Source organism: Amblyomma maculatum, chromosome 11 (genome assembly GCF_055883805.1).
Source record: "Amblyomma maculatum isolate TAMU_Amacu chromosome 11, ASM5588380v1, whole genome shotgun sequence".
NCBI classification, from domain to species: domain Eukaryota; kingdom Metazoa; phylum Arthropoda; class Arachnida; order Ixodida; family Ixodidae; genus Amblyomma; species Amblyomma maculatum.
In genome coordinates, this window is record NC_139354.1 from 88,519,788 (window position 1) to 88,535,511 (window position 15,724).

General features: G+C 44.1%; 1 protein-coding gene across 1 annotated transcript in view; it reads left to right on the forward strand.

Annotated features, from left to right (window-relative positions):
• LOC146174341 (fructose-2,6-bisphosphatase TIGAR-like) overlaps positions 1 to 15,724 on the forward strand; it is a 30,996-nt gene that overhangs the window by 222 nt on the left and 15,050 nt on the right. Inside the window, exons 2-5 of the mRNA XM_084585680.1 lie at positions 765 to 802; positions 8,511 to 8,629; positions 12,047 to 12,121; positions 14,251 to 14,361. Of these exons, the coding sequence (XP_084441806.1) occupies positions 765 to 802; positions 8,511 to 8,629; positions 12,047 to 12,121; positions 14,251 to 14,361 (343 nt within the window). The remainder of the gene's footprint in view (positions 1 to 764; positions 803 to 8,510; positions 8,630 to 12,046; positions 12,122 to 14,250; positions 14,362 to 15,724) is intronic.

Consider the following 15,724-nt stretch of genomic DNA (forward strand, 5'->3'; position numbering starts at 1 on the left):
TAAGTATCGCCTACCGCACGTTGCTGCTGCCGCTTTGGGCGCCCCTTCAAAAACCTTTGCACGTCTTTCTAGTCCGCCACATATGCATTTCAGTAAACGCCGCAGAAGCCCACCGCTACGGAATAGATCTACGGGCAGCATGAAAATAAGGCCTCGCCTGTAAGCAAGATCCGCTCTCGGCTGTGCGGCAATGTTTGTTTGTGCTGGCAAAGGGGGCCGGCGTTGTGAATCGGGCCTGAAAAGGCGAAGCCTTACATCGCTATCGTGCGGGGTTTCTTTTTAGAGAGACTAGGGATATGTAGATGAGCTTCCAGCTCATTCTACTGTCGCCGGTGGTTGTTTGGGTGGTTTGTTTTTGAGCGAAAAAAAAAATATGTGTGCCTTGTCGAGTGCAGCGTCGCTGGAGTATTCGCCATCAACTTTCTCAACTCGCTCGTGACCGATGGTATGTTTATATAGCTTTGCGCCCGACCCAAACCGTCAATGCACGGATGCATTTAACCAGCGTGTTTATCCAAAGCGTGAATGATGCGTGCATTGGAGCCACGGAGGCAGCGAAATCCGCAGGCTTGGAACAGTTGCTAGCCGCTGACGCGCTGCGATTGTGTCTAGATGCGGCAAAGTAGAAACAAAACGAGCCCGGCACAAAACAAAAGCTCCCGGCGCCGGGCTGCTCGCATGTGAACGTCTGCCGCCTTTCCTGCTGTGGTGCAGTGTTTCGCTGATCGCATTTCTTTCGCCCGTCGTTCTTACCTTCCTTTCAGTGGGGAGACACTGCACAACAAAGACAACGTTATTCAAGGTGAGAACTGCGCAATTCTTGCTGATGTTTTCTCGACAACTTGCGTTCGTTAATTTTTATCTACTTTTCGTCTGGCACTCTGACCACCGTCAGAACCGTCGCCGACTTGCTGAAGTCATGTACACACCTCCGAGAAAGAACGAAAGTGTGTATATGACCAGCCATAAAGAATGGTGTGCTATATGCTGTACTTCTTAGTTAAGTAATCGGTCCTGTTGCTGTTTTAAAAGTGTTAACTTGGAATTTTTCTTGTAAGACATTCAGTGTGTTCTAGCCAGCCACTCTAAAAGACATCTTTTTATTGCTGGGAAAGTCCACGTATCCATGTATGCCAACATTTGCCTTGTCAACGTTTCTTACGCTTAGCAACATACTAGTTAAACTTCTCTGTTCTTAAACTGTGCCTTCAGTTTGTTTTGAACTGGACTGTAGTTGCCATTTATGAGTACTTCAATTATCCATAATACATACTCGGAAATGTATGTTGACATGGCAGTGTGTAACACAAAACCTTTTCCTCTGAGCTGAAATTGTTCACACTGGTATACATTTTCTTTGCAGGTTGCTTTGTTGCCTTAGCCAATTTGACATGCAATTGCGGTGTTCTAGAGTGCATGTTTTGCAGCTAACATTTTTAAACTTGAACTGTGCATTATTTTTGTTTTTTTGTATCAGGCTTTAAACTTCAAGGTGCTTTCTGTGCAGCTCTTAACCTCTCAATGCTTGGAGAGGTTTAAAATATTGTTAAAGGCTTCAAGCTTTTTTTATTTTTCAAACATTTCGAATTTATGATTGCACTATCATTCTTTAATACATCGGAAGGTGCCTAACGAACTGTGCTATGGATACATGCTATGGATAAGGCCAAGTTTTACATAAAGGAAAGGAAAAATTGGGGTGAAATTTCTTACTGGCTTTTTTATATGAACAAGTATTAATGACGGAGTATGGAAGTAATAGGCAATAGCTAAGTATGTCAGAAGTATATTACAGCAAGAAGCATTAAAGGTCCCATTGTTTAGAAAAGCTGGCATTTGCGTTATCGGCATTCTGGGAAAAAGGTCACGAGCTTGCCTGTGGTAGGTGCGCTTGGCGGGTGACATTTGGTTTGTGGGTTGTATAGCGTCAGAAGACTGCACCGCAGGAACAAATAGTCAGAACCTACCCGCTGGGAATTGAATAGCTGGGAATTGAATTCTATACCTTTGAATCTAAAAAAAATCAAGCAGATTTTCAGAAAAGATACTCTACTATCAATCATATTCATACCATCGACCAGGTGATAGAAAAATGCTCGGGATATAACGAGCCCTTATACATAGCATTCATTGATTATGAAAAAGCATTTGACTCAGTAGAAACCTCGGCAGTCATGCAGGCATTGCAAAATCAGGTTGTAGATTTGTGAAAGTGCTGAAATATATATATATAGGGGTGCACAGCAACCATAGGTCTGCATAAATAAAGTAACAAAATTCCTATAAAGAAAGGTGTTAGGCAAGGAGACAGAATCTCCCCTGTACTATTCACAGCTTGCTTAGAAGAAGTATTCAGAGACTTGGAATGGGAGTACTTAGGGATAAGAGTAGATGGAGAATACCTCAGCAATCTGCGATTTGTTGATGACATTGCCTTGCTAAGTAACTCAGGGGATGAATTGCAAAGAATGATTGATGACCTAGACAGGAAAAGTAGAAAGGTAGGCTTGAAAATCAATATGCAGAAGACAAAAGTAATGTTCAGCAGCCTCGGGAAGGACCAGCAGTTTACGTTAGGTAGTGAAGCACTGCAAGTAGTAGGCAAATATGTCTACTTAGGACAGGTAGTAACCGCAGATCCGGACCATGAAAGGGAAATAACAAGGCGAATAAGACTGGGATGGAGCGCATTTGGCAAGCACTCCCAGATTATGACTAGCAGCTTACCGGTATCGCTCAAGAGGGAAGTATACAACAGTTGCATCTTACCTGCACTTACCTATGGGGCTGAAACGTGGAGGCTAACCAAGAGGGTTCTACTTAAGTTAGGACAACACAGAGGGCTATGGAAAGAAAAATGGTATGGATAGCGTTAAGAGATAGGAAACGTGCTCAAGTCACTGACATTCTAGTGGAAATCAAGAAAAAGAAATGGGTATGAGCAGGACATGTAGCACGAAGAAAGGATAACCGATGGTTGCTTAGGGCAACAAACTGGATTCTAAGGGAAGGAAAGCGTAGCAGGGGGTGGCAGAAAGTTAGGTGGGTGGTTGAGGTTCAGAAGTTCGCAGGGGTCAAGTGGATGCAGCTCGCACAGGACCGGGTTAATTGAAGGAATGTGGGGGAGGCCTTCGCCCTGCAGTGGGTATAGTCAGACTGAGGATGATGATGATGATGACCCTTGGATCTCGGGTTAGTCATGCTACTCCTATGCCATGCAGGCATATTTGTACGTGCTAGTTAAAGCAAGGTTTCATATCTGTGTCGAGTGTTCTTCCACACAATGGGTAGCTCAGGATTCTATGCAAATGAGTATGGCTGAGGTAATAGGAGCACAATTATGGGATTAGCAGTTAAGTTAGTGGTAAAGTGCATGTATGTGAATGAAGATCCACATGGGAAACTGTAGACCGGAGCCAACAGTGCTCTCAGGTGATTCCCTTAAAGGTGGAGATTAAGAACAGGAATGGCATGAGTCACTTTGATAACACTTCAAAAGAGTTAAACAACGAATTTAGCTTTAGTGGTTTTCCTCAGATGTATTAATTACATTGTTTTGTGTGACATTAGGTAGCTGATTTCGAAACAAGGACATTTGTCTCTGTCTGATTGTTTGTGCGGTTCCTTACGATGTCCCACCAAGTAATCGGCAAAATAGGCTGTAAACATTTTTCATGTACTGTGTTATGTCACTGACAGTTCCCTCTGTCCAATTCAACTAGCCGTTTTTATATACGGTTTGGCTTATGGGGTTTAGCGTCCCAAAGTGTGACTCAGGTTATGAGAGACGTATTTATATGTACAACTGCAAAATAAAACGTAAACTCAGTAGTTTCACATGAGGCAATGGTTTGGCGAAGCAGATGTATTGCAGTCAGCTGATTGGTCTATAATTTTTCAGGTCCTCAGCATCCCCTTTCTTATGAATTCTTGTAATGTTTGCATTCTTCCATGATTCCGGTACCGTCGATGTCGGCAGGCATTTCATATACAGGGTAACCAGTTCCTTTAGCACAATATCCCCCCCATCCTTCAACAAATCTGTAGTTACCTGATCCTCCCCAGCTGCTTTCCCCCTTTTCATAGCTCCTAAAGCTTTCTCAAAGTCTTCCTTGGTTACTGGCAGAACGTCTGATTGTTCTTCACTACTGCCAATCTCATTATTTTCCTGAGTACTTCAGCCTTTTATAGGTCAGTATAATACTCCTCAGCTTTGTTGACTGTCTTATCGATATTAGTAATGATATTGCCCACCTTGTCCCTTAATGCATGCATCTGGTTTTTTCCTATGCCTAATTTCCTCTTCATTTCTTTAAAGCTGCGACCTTTCTTTAGAGCATGCTTAATTTTCTCCATGTTATACTTCTTTATGTAGGACACTTTACACCTATTGATTAGCTTTGACAGCTCTGCCAGCTCTATCCTGTTTGTTGGGTTGGAAGCTTTCATTCTTTGGCATTTCTTAATCAAATCTTTTTTCTGCTTGGATAATTTACTCTCTTCAGTATCCTACTTGATGAAATGATATCCCTGAAAGTACTGTTTATTGCTTCTACACCAAGGTGCCTTCCTCCGTTAAAGTTGAATATATGTTCTGTAGCAAGATCCTGAACTTTTTCTGCCTTCTCTCTCACCGTTAATTCGCTGATGGACTTCTCCCTTAATCTGTTTCGTTCCCTCTTCAAATGTAGACTATTTCGGAACCTACCATCCTGCAGTCACTGCACCGCACGTTTCTGGTTACCTCTACATCCTGCGAAATGCCGGGTTTTGAACGCAGTATCAAGTCAATTTCATTTTTAGTCTCCCCATTAGGGTTTTTCCATATCCATTTTCGTTTCTTCCGTTGGCTGAAGAAGGTATTAATGATTCTTATGGTATTGCGCTCTTCAAACTCAACTAGTAACTCCCCCCTGCTATTCCTACCACTGCCTGGTCCCTTGCCTGCTTTTTGCAGTAAGGTGATACAGCATCGGTAACATTGCTGATAATTGGTAGTGATTTGGCCGGATTTGCTGACAGTAATAAGAGTGGAGCAGAAAGTAACGTGATGTCACTGCATGAACGTAGTCAGAATGGATCGGAGAACCAGCTCTTACTAATTAAAGAAATTTGATTGAGTTGTTGTTAGTGCTCCTTTAAACTATCTGTATCCTCAAAAAACTGCCAAGTTGCCGTGTCGTGAATGTTAGTGTGCTAGTTCTTGCGTGTCGAATAATATTCCCTAGCTGACCATTGTGCTACTGCTGCCGACGTGACAAGTGGTTATCTTTCGTAACTAGCCCGAGACTGGTGAAGCTGTCGGCAACAGTGCCATTGTGCAGCTGCTTCGTTGCGTCACCTGACTTGATGTGTGGTTTCATTGTTGGGGAGCGCACAACTGGCTGGTTAGCATCTGTTAAGGCCCCGAGAGTGAGTCACTTTTTGTCCGGCTTGCGCCTATAGTTTTACACTGACACGAGAGCACTAGTTTTGTTCTTCGCACCTCTGAAAAATGCAGCCGGCGACCAATCATTAAATTGCAGTCATGTGTTCACTCAAATGCTGGAGGACAAGAGAGGTGGGGGAGGGGATTTCATACCTCATCCAGCTCTTTTGTTCTGTTGAAAGATTAAGTTTACTGGTAGTGGTGAGTTCAATTGAATAAAATTTAAAATTAGAGCATTACTTTTCTTCTTGTTCATTAAAATTCACGACATCAAAACAAAAAAAAACTCATCAGTGTGTGGAAGTTGAGGACAACTTAGGCTGGCATCAGGGATGTGTGCTCAAGACAGGCTTTCACTTCGTCATAGTTTTCTTGCGAAAATGGCCAATAGCAATGTGATTTAACTTTGTTGCTGGCTCGCTGATCACTTAATCAAACCGAGATGAGTTTTGCAACATAACTGAATGTCTGTTTATCACGATCATTGCCACTTGCCTGAAAAATAAACTCATCATGTCTGAGATAGTTTAGCTGTTTACGAAGACAATCGCGATAGGTTTTGTGGGAGCATATGAGTAGTGTCAGCTGTAATGGTACTTGATTTCGTCTGGCTCGTTCTGATAGGTCAGGCCTGTTGAGTGCTATTTTGTGTTTAAACCGTATTATCTTGGAAATTGTACAGGCCAACATATATTTTTGTATTACACCATTCTGTATACTTTAAGCGGACACTGTGGAAAATGTGGGAATAGGTTGCCATTTTCTAATAACGAACAGGCTGTACTTCCAGCAAACTTAATCCTTTGCGGACAGTTTTGATATTTTTAGATTAACTCGAGTTTTGATGGTCACGGTGGTAGGGAACCCCCCTGGTACTCGTGGCTGGCAAATTTCTGGACGCCCATTTGAATTTGTGGCATTGCAGATGCTTCCACGTTTGGTGATCTCCTGGCTGTCATTATCTGCTTGATCTGTCAAGCAAACGTGTCGTGACAGCCCTGGAGACTTAAGTTGACAGGGTAGCTGCGAAAGGAAGGGGAGAACGACATCCGGAGGCCTGTCTCCTTGGCTTGAGCAATGGCCTCCACTTGAGCTCTGTTGAATTCTCATCTGATCTATGCTTTAGCAATAAATCCCAGCCTGTAACAATGTGTCAAAAAGAGCTTTAGTGGGAATTTAGCCTTCAGCAAAATGTTTCTGATTGGTTTTGCACAAAACTTTAAGGTCTTATAGGAAATAGTATTATTACTACTCTTAAAAAATTTCCTATTTATATCTCAACAAAAAATTTTTCTACAAAATATTTCTGAAATCTTGTGAAAAGCCGGAGTTAACAATCTATGGCTTAGGGCTGGTTCAGTATTCCTTGCTTTTCTACAGGCAAGCTACAGGTAAAGGCATCTTTCTTTTCCAAGAGAGTTTTCATTTTTGAATTCTAATTTTTGCAATGCAATTTCTGTAAACTTGTCTAGACTGAGAAGGAAATTTCATACCAGTTATTGAAAACTAGGAAACTTGAAAAACAAAGACTGTCTTCACGTGGGTTCAGATGCTTTGGATCGATCCAGGAGTGCAAGAAAACAAATGGGCTCAAAATACTTAAAGCAGTTGTGAAGAAACCTCCGTCACATGCTGATCATATATTCAAAGAAACAGGGATAGAGAAAAACACGAACTGTTTAAGTGTTTCTTCAGATATGCGTATCTGACTTTACAAAAAATTTTCTTTAGTGGATTTACAGCAATGAAAGTACTGGACTGCGTAGAGAGTGAAGCATACAAGTGAATCAATTTCTTTCGACCATTTTTTATGATGTCGAAGCAACTTCCCACTTAATTGGAATGGACAAAGAAGATGTTACTGGGACCATGAGTGCCACTGATAGCTTCTGCTGTGTGGTAACACTACTTTGAACTATAAGAAAAGGGCGATGTCAAAAGTGGCGACCTTGTGAAGGTCCTTGCCTGTGAAACAGAAAGATGCCGCTGTAGTGCTGTAGACCAGCTGGCCAGCATAGCTCAGTTTTGCAGTGGTCACGAAACGTTAGGCGCAACAGTGTTATTTGCAGCTGTAGACCAAAGTATGGGGTGCTTTGCTCTTAAAGTTAAAGTTAAGTAGTGTTCTGTTAGTGGAAGCGTGCTATTGTTATCTTTTGTCATACTGAGTTGCATAGTGTAGCCTACCTAGTTGAGCCATGTACCATTCTCTTATAGACCGTCTCATGCAAAGCGTAGTTTGTTGCAAGCGTGCAGTGATAACACAGTAGTTAGCAGTGCGTTGAGTGTCTGTTATCATTTCTTATTGCTGTCCACTTTGCAATGCCACCTACTGCGCACATTGACTGCATTTAGTCCCCTCGCAATTGTTTCGAGCGTTGTTATTTTGCAACAGCCTCGGAAGAGCCTTCAATTGCTTTTACATATGCTGCTGGTGAACCCTTCATGTCGTTGCTTCTTGTCCTTTAATGTGAAAACGAGTATGGTTCCTCGAGAAATGGTGAAATTGCGAGAATGACAGCTGACTGTGTAATAAAACAAACTGCAATGGGCAGCTGGATTGTGGTCAGTACCACGTAAAAGGGGGGGGCGGGGAGCTCTAGGAACGTTAGAAGCCATGAAGCATTGCAGGCAACCCTATAGTTTTACTGAAGTTTTACAGGGGTACAGCTTGAAAAGCCCTAGTGTATGATGGGGCAAATCCTGTAATTTCCTGAAGGCATTTTAAATACACACTGCAGCACACTGCCTTACTGAGGGAAGTTGCAAGGGCTGTTCGTGCTGATTTGTATCAAGTTGTCAGCATTTTTGTTCTTTTTTTCACTTGAAAGTGATGCAGTTCAAATACTGCCAAACTGTTATCATTGCATCCTTTCCGTTCCTGTCATTTCTTCCTTGTTTCATGCTTTTTTATTCATGCACCTGCTGCTCCTGTGCATGAACCTGAAGAAACGGTCACAGGGAATAAAATATGCTGGCAGTAAAAGTTTATAAATGACAAGTGCATTAATTTAGTGGGTCGAGGCTTGCTCGTAGATACTCGCGCAGTTTATTTCCAGCAACCAGACCTTGCTTTGTCGTGCAGGTCAGCTGGACGTGCCGCTGTCGACCATCGGCCTGGAGCAGGCCGAGCTGCTTGGCAAGCACCTGCAACAGCAGAAGTTCACCCACGTCTACAGCAGCGACCTGTCACGTGCCAAACAGGTGTGCATCCTCCCCTACATGTTCTCACACAACCCAAAAAGCAAAGGCGCCGCCCTGTTGAAAGCACCGATTACAGCCCTCAAGTGCTCTCGTAACCTCGTGATGGTGGCCGTATCACGTACAGCACAGATACTTGAAATTTCGTCGGAGCATGAACCTGGGCTCGTTGGTTTTAGCTTGGCATGACTCAAAATATGCACACAGAATAGGACAGAAGGAAAGGACATAACATGAGTGCTACCATTAACTGATGTTCTGTCACATGCGGAGTGATGCGAAAAGACGAAGCACATCAACCAAGCGCGCACACCTTGGTCACCACTTACTTCACCTGGCATAACTTCTGTGCGCTGATGCTTGACGTTTTCGAATTGGGATGTGGGCGTGGTGACTGTGCCTCTTTTTCCTTTTGTATCGATTCGCATGGAATAGAACGTCAGTTTTTGGCAGTGGCCATGTCTTGTCTCTTCCTCCCGTCCTGTTCTGTGTGCGATTCTCAGTTGTGCTAAACCAGAAATTCGTTCAGTCTTTGTGAGTTATATCAATTTCTTACATTAGTAAGGAAACGACCTTTTCTGGCATACTTCTTTCAGGGGATAAGTGGAAAGTGCAAGCCACCAGAGAGCCAAGTGGGGTGGTGGAACAGTTTTGTATTTTGCAGTGGATGTTGTATGCCGGAACATGGATGCTTTCTTTTTATTTATTTTCTGTCTGAAAAAAGGGAGGGACGATTACAAAATGTGGTTCTGAAAGTGACTGTCGGACGCATGTATTATGTAGGAGATAAACACCAGTCCGCATGCATGACATATACCAAGCTGTCACAAGTAAGCCGATAATTTGCAACTGATATTTTCAATTCCCATTCTCATTGTGGCACCCGTCTACACTGGCCTCTAGGGTTGAAATCCACCTTTGAAGATCATAAGGCACACACGACATCGGCATTTAAAAGGTCTGTCATCAGCTGTCGGAAAACTGCTATGTTGTCTGTAGATGAAGCAGGCAGGTATGTCACCCCCTCCATTAAAACAAGCACACAACAAGCCAGGTTCCTGAATGACGGACTCTTGGAAGTGGAGGGTGGCCCTGGTTTGTGGGTGTATTTTTTTTCTAATCTCTGTTGTGCAAGTTGAGAGGGAAAGCATAGCAGTTATTTTTGGTCAGGCATGTGTTAAGGGCTACATGTGCTGGATAGAAAACATTTGCAGGAAGGTGGTATACAATTTAGTATCTGACCATATTTTGGCTTTTCTTATGCCTTGTGGGCACCATTTCAGTGCCCTATTTAAGAGTTTAATCATTTTAATTAGCAACTCATCATAATCGTGGCAGTAAACTTCCTTTTGCCTTTTTGCAGTTTAGACTGCTAAGACGAAGTACTAATGTTTATCATCTTTACCTGGCATTTTGTTGCCTAGGCATTACACTCTTAACAAAGCCAAACTTGCTTGCATGATCAGTGGTTCCACGCTGTATTATCTCCCCTCCCTCATCTTCAAGAACTTTTAAATACCATTCTTCCTGTTGCTCCTTTATGTAGTCAAACTTTCCACTTGTATCATCAGTTGTGTGCAAGTTCTATCATTGCGCAGCTGCTATAGCTACGACAGAAATCGGGGATTAATGGTGTGCCGCCAAGTGACTGTTCACTTCCACATTTTGATCACATTGCACATATTGAACGCTCGAAATCTAGTTGCTTCAGTTTGCGGGTGCCTTTCTTTAGCTTCTGGAAATGGCAGATACTATGTATACGTATCAGTTTTGGCTAATTACTTTTTCTTTGAATATTTGTGTTTGGTTAGGAAAATTCCACATTCATGCACTTATGCCTGTCTTTTTGAACATGATAGCGTTAAAGGCCCCATTTACCAGAAAAATCCAGTTTCGGCGTTGAGAGCGAAAAATCAAAGGTGTGCTTCTGACAGGTGCTAGTTGCCAGGTGATGTGACTGTGCAATGACTTGCCGTCGGGTTGCGTGACGTCCCGAGACCACGCGATGTGGCTGAGTCTGCAAGCGCCACCAGGACGAGCTTCACCTTTGAGATAGGAGGGTGACAAGAATGCAGCCTTCCAGGGCTCCTGGATCTCTAGTTAGACATGCTGCCCCCAGGCCTCGCAGGCACATTCGTATACAGATTGGTTAACCCTTTCGCTGTCGGCCAATGGCCGTGACGCACCCCCAGTGTCTGCCTGGTTTCAGGGAACGAGCATAGCTATATATGTTTGATTATGACTGCTATGCAAATAACGTAGTCAACGGAATATGCACATTTCAGTGTTCTGCAGGTGTTGTTAATTAGGATCATCATTATTAACCTAATTATAAATTAGATAAATGAGGATAATATAAGGAAAAATCTGCTCTTTAGAGACCGAATCCGAGCTCGACTCGTGTTTATAATCAAAAGAGCCATCGCTCCAGTCCGCAGTCGAAGTTCCCGCTCAATCAGCCATCCAAAGGTAACCGCGCGCACTGAGGGCCCATTTCAGTGACCCACACAACAGAAATAAGTGGTACGTTGTGAAATCAAAGTGACAGAGGGAGATGGAAAGAGGCTAAAACAGCCTCCTTTGCTGCTGCTAGCCGTAAGCAAGGGCGCAGCAAGAGAGAGCGAAAGCAGCAGCGATCGAGTCATGTCGGCCTATTGGGAAAGCAACGACGCGAGCCCCTGAATGTGACACATCGTAGCAGACACGCCAACAGAATAAAAATAAAAACCTACAAACCTGCGGCAGTTGGCAGAACTACCCTTGAACCCGTAACCGCACGCACACGCCGCGAAACGCGCATGGAGCGATCGTGCCCTCCAGCAAAGAAGGTGGCGGGGGTGGGCGCGGTCGCTCCATACTCTTCAGTATATACGTACCAATGCAACGCGGGTGGAAAATACGAACTTTTAGAAAGGTTGGACAGATGGCGCAGCCTTTCCAAGCGCACCAGCTTCGCGCTCAGGCGCAAAGTTTTGAATGCACGATAGAGAATGTACCGGTACGTTCTTGACAGCGAAAGGATTAATGTGGGGCCTCATGTCTATGCCAGTTGGTTTTTCAGACAGTGTGACGTCTTACGACTGTATGGTATAGGTATGTGTGAGATAATAGAGGCACAGATTGAAAGATTAGTGAATAAGCGAGAAGCAAAGTGCACGTATGCGAGCAAAGATCCTCAGTGGAAGCCGGCAGACAGGAGCCGTTAATGCTGTCGCGTCGTAGCCATAAAGTTGGAGTTTCAGTGTCCCACGAATTTAACTATGTGTCCTCCAGTGGTGCCACTGGGTAAAAAGAATGTGCTGTGTTAGAAGCCAATCTGTGGAGCAAGGCCATTCATGGGGATAGTTGCTGATGTTTCATTTCCCTGAAACCGTATCTAAGCTTCACCCACTTGGTGTGCATTTTCGTTTTCGTCTCCAGACAGCCCTGTCCATCTTGGAGAAGAACCAGGTGACGCCCGGTCCCATTGTTGAAGACCAGCGGCTCCGGGAACGGGTGAGGGCTCTGTTCTGAGAGACTGGGTGTCTGAAGTAAAGCTTTGTGAGGAGAGCTACAAGGTAGTTCCAGAGTTGGGTGCAGTGTGTTTTGTGGTCATCATATACCTGTGACATCATTCAGGCAACTAAACTTCGCACAAATGGTAACTGGTATCCTGGGCAAATGGGAGTCATGTAAGCACCAAGGATGTTTTATTGAGTTTATTTCTTGCTGCCTTTTGCATCGGATGAGTATCCCCTATATGTAGCTTAACACTGTCCTGTCCGTGCCTATTCCCATAGATAGCCCACTATCGATGGTTTGACTATTTGAATTTTCCCGCTTTCAAAGCACTCCTTTACAAGTGGTGTCATCCAATGGGAAATAGCGAAACCCTTCTTTCAATTTTGCTTTTGATGTAATTTTTCCGCCGTGCCGCGCCCGTCCAGATGGTCTCCAGAGTCAGGTGATTGACGCTCCTTGTTTACATCATGGCGTTGACGTCGCGCGCCCCTGCTGCGCGAAAACGGGCGTTTCCGTGAAAGTTGACTCATCAGAAAGCTCGTTTTTGGATGCGAACAGCAGCGGTGATGACTCAGAAGACGAATTCAGCTCTTCGGACTTTAGCACTGACAGCTAAACTGCGTCAAACCGACCCGGAACGTCGACAGCCATGTCTCAATAAGTTTCGCATTCGCTCCCCCGAAATTTCCACTTTTGCTGCGCGCTGATTGGAAGAGATCACTGTTCTGAAGGTCACAACTGTTATCTTCAGGGTGACGTCTTTTGGGTAGTATTACTTGCCGCCGGCAGCGCAGGGAGTTGTGTTTTCCGCTAGAAGACAGCCAGGGGTCGACCTCGTCTACTGTTTTCTTTCCTAACTCGGCGAATACTGTGCACAGAAAGCTAGAATTTGCTGCAATATTGCATTGGTTCCTGTTGTAAAAAACTATAAAACCATGTTTCATGCTCACCGCACGAGAATCTGCAGCAAATGCATTTTAGTTATTTTCTTAACTCATTCTTATTCACCCTAGATGGCTCTTCTGAGAATATGCAGTTGCTAATTTCTTGTTGCTAGTGAGTCGTTAAATTCCCGAATGCTTAACACAAGCTACAAATTTTTAACAAGTCTTGCTGAAAGCTCGCTCTGGCTCTTCAGTGTTGCATCACACAGGCCAAAATGCTCAACTGCCTCAAGGCTTCTCTTTCCATCGTTCTCCTGTGCTGTGTTCATTCAGGATGAGGGAGGCTTAAATGTTGCAATTTCTCTCTGCAGCAGCACCGTGTTTCACCCATCATCGAAAAAAAAAAAAATCTTTCAGATAAACTGCCTCCTAGTAGGTTAACTAACTTGAAAACTTCCTTGATGTCCCTGATAAATGCGAATTTCTCTGCAGTAAATTCATCTTTTTGCCACTGGATGAGCATCAATTTGCCAAGAAAGCCATAGAAAAACTAAAAAATTGCATGAAATTTTTCTTGGTTTTGCTGTGGCCCTTTGAGAATCAAAGCGAAATATACTAGAGTGGGCCTCTGTGCATGCCCATTTAGGCTCATGTTGGATCTTGGGCTTTCTGTTTTGCAACCTTCGAATTTAATGCTGTGAGCCTTGGCGAAAAAAATTGCGCGTCACATTATTAGATGGTAAGAGAGGAGATTTTTCAAAGAACAAACACTAGTTAATCATATCCTAGTTAAGAGCAAGAACATCTAACATAAAGGCACAGTAGCCAATGGATGTTATACGTAACAGGCTGGATACCCAGGGAAGTAAGGCAAGTATAGCAGGGAGTGACAGAAAGTTAGGTGGGCGGGTGAGGTTAAGAAGCTTGTGGAGTTAAGGTGGTTGTTGCTTGCACAGGGCCGGGTTAGTAGGAGAGATATGAAGCAGTCTTCCTGCAAAGGACTTCGTAGGATTGATGACGATGATCACCGACGAGCACGAAGCTCTGCTGCATTGCTGTGGCACGCCTTTGGGCAGCTTGCCGCTAATCAGATGAACTTCATCGCCATGATCACGCAGTTTCGGTGCATTTTGTTCCAGGACCTATTGCCTTTCTGAAATATACCAGTATTGAACCAACTGGTGTCAGTAGGCCAAGCAGAGCACTAACCGAGGGCGTTGTGACTTATCTTACGTGCAGAAATTTGGCTCTGTGGAAGGCCGCAGCTTCTGCTACCTGAAAGAGGCCTCAAACAAGGCCAACCAGTCGGTGGGCTCCTACACACCACCGGGTGCCGAGACACTCGCTCAGGTGGGTCCTGCATGTCTCACCACTCACTCACAGATGATTAGTTACTTAGTTAGTTAGCTAGTTATATGGGGTTTTGTGGCGCATAAGCAACTCTGGCTATGATACGCCAAACACAATAACTCATAGATGGACCTCTCAAGAGGGGCGTAGAGGAGGCAAATTGAAATTGCTCCACCATCTACAGGTTGGCATTTCTTAATGGTGAATTTTTTTACTGAGTATGGAGTACAGATGCCGAACAACTTCTCACGCACTCTGGGGTCACAGAAACGGCATAGAAATCGGGTGGTCTGACAAGCCAGCTTTCGACCAAGGGATATTTACGTCAACTTCTCATTGCCAGCATGGTGGAGGAAATTGTCAGTAGTTTTGGGCGCATTCTGAAGCTTCTCATGACATTGGGTCTTGCCACGCCTTATGTGCAGAGAAAGCATCCCCATTTTTTGTGAGCAAGAGAGTGTAAACAAAGCATCTAGCACGCCTGCTCGCTCACTCGAGCATTCGTGGCATGATCTCCGGCTTCATGCTTTGCTGCATTCCAACACTACACAACAGCTGATAGCACAGGACGGGAAAGGCCGGCCAAAGGCAACCCCACCCTGATTATTAGTCTATCAGCGCGTTGTCAGGTGGACGTGGTATCGGCAGCCATTCGGCGGATATCGGCAGGTTTCGCTGGCACTGCGGGCCCGGGTTGCGTTGTTTTCTATCAACTGTTTTGAGCCTGTACTGGCAAACTATGTAAGCCTGCCACCCTTTCGAATAAACATCACTTGAAGTCTGCGCTCGTTCCGTACTGTCTCCTCTCTTCTCGTGATCGTCTTTTTTTGCGCACATACCTTCCCATCACGAAGGAGTGGGGAAGTGATGGTCCTGCTAGCATTGCTGCACAGGTGGCTGCTTTTTCGTCTTTTTCATGAGCCATCTTGTCACATTTTTCCACTGTCTTCCCTAGTCATTGACTTCTGACGTCATTCCTCCAGTAAGCAGGTATTCATTTATCAGCACTTCTATGACATTATCCAGTGATTGGATTTTTCCCCTGTCAGCAGCAAGTCAGACTATGGTATTTGACTTTTTTTTTTTCACTGGTAGCAGTCGTTATCAAATATAGTAAAAAAAGGTACTATTTGTATAATTCATAGTGAATGCCTGGTAGGCCTTGTACCAATGATCGGCGAAAAAGAATCTTTTTTTTTTTTTTTCAAAGTATCTGTTTCTTTCGATCGCTGTGTTTCGTGAGGAAAAGGTTCTCTTTATTTTCAACTGCATATGCTACAAAATATTCTTGTACAATGACTCAGCACCAAAACGGACAGCACGCAGGAAGAGAGACGGGGCGTGCACAAACTTGCTGCTGTTT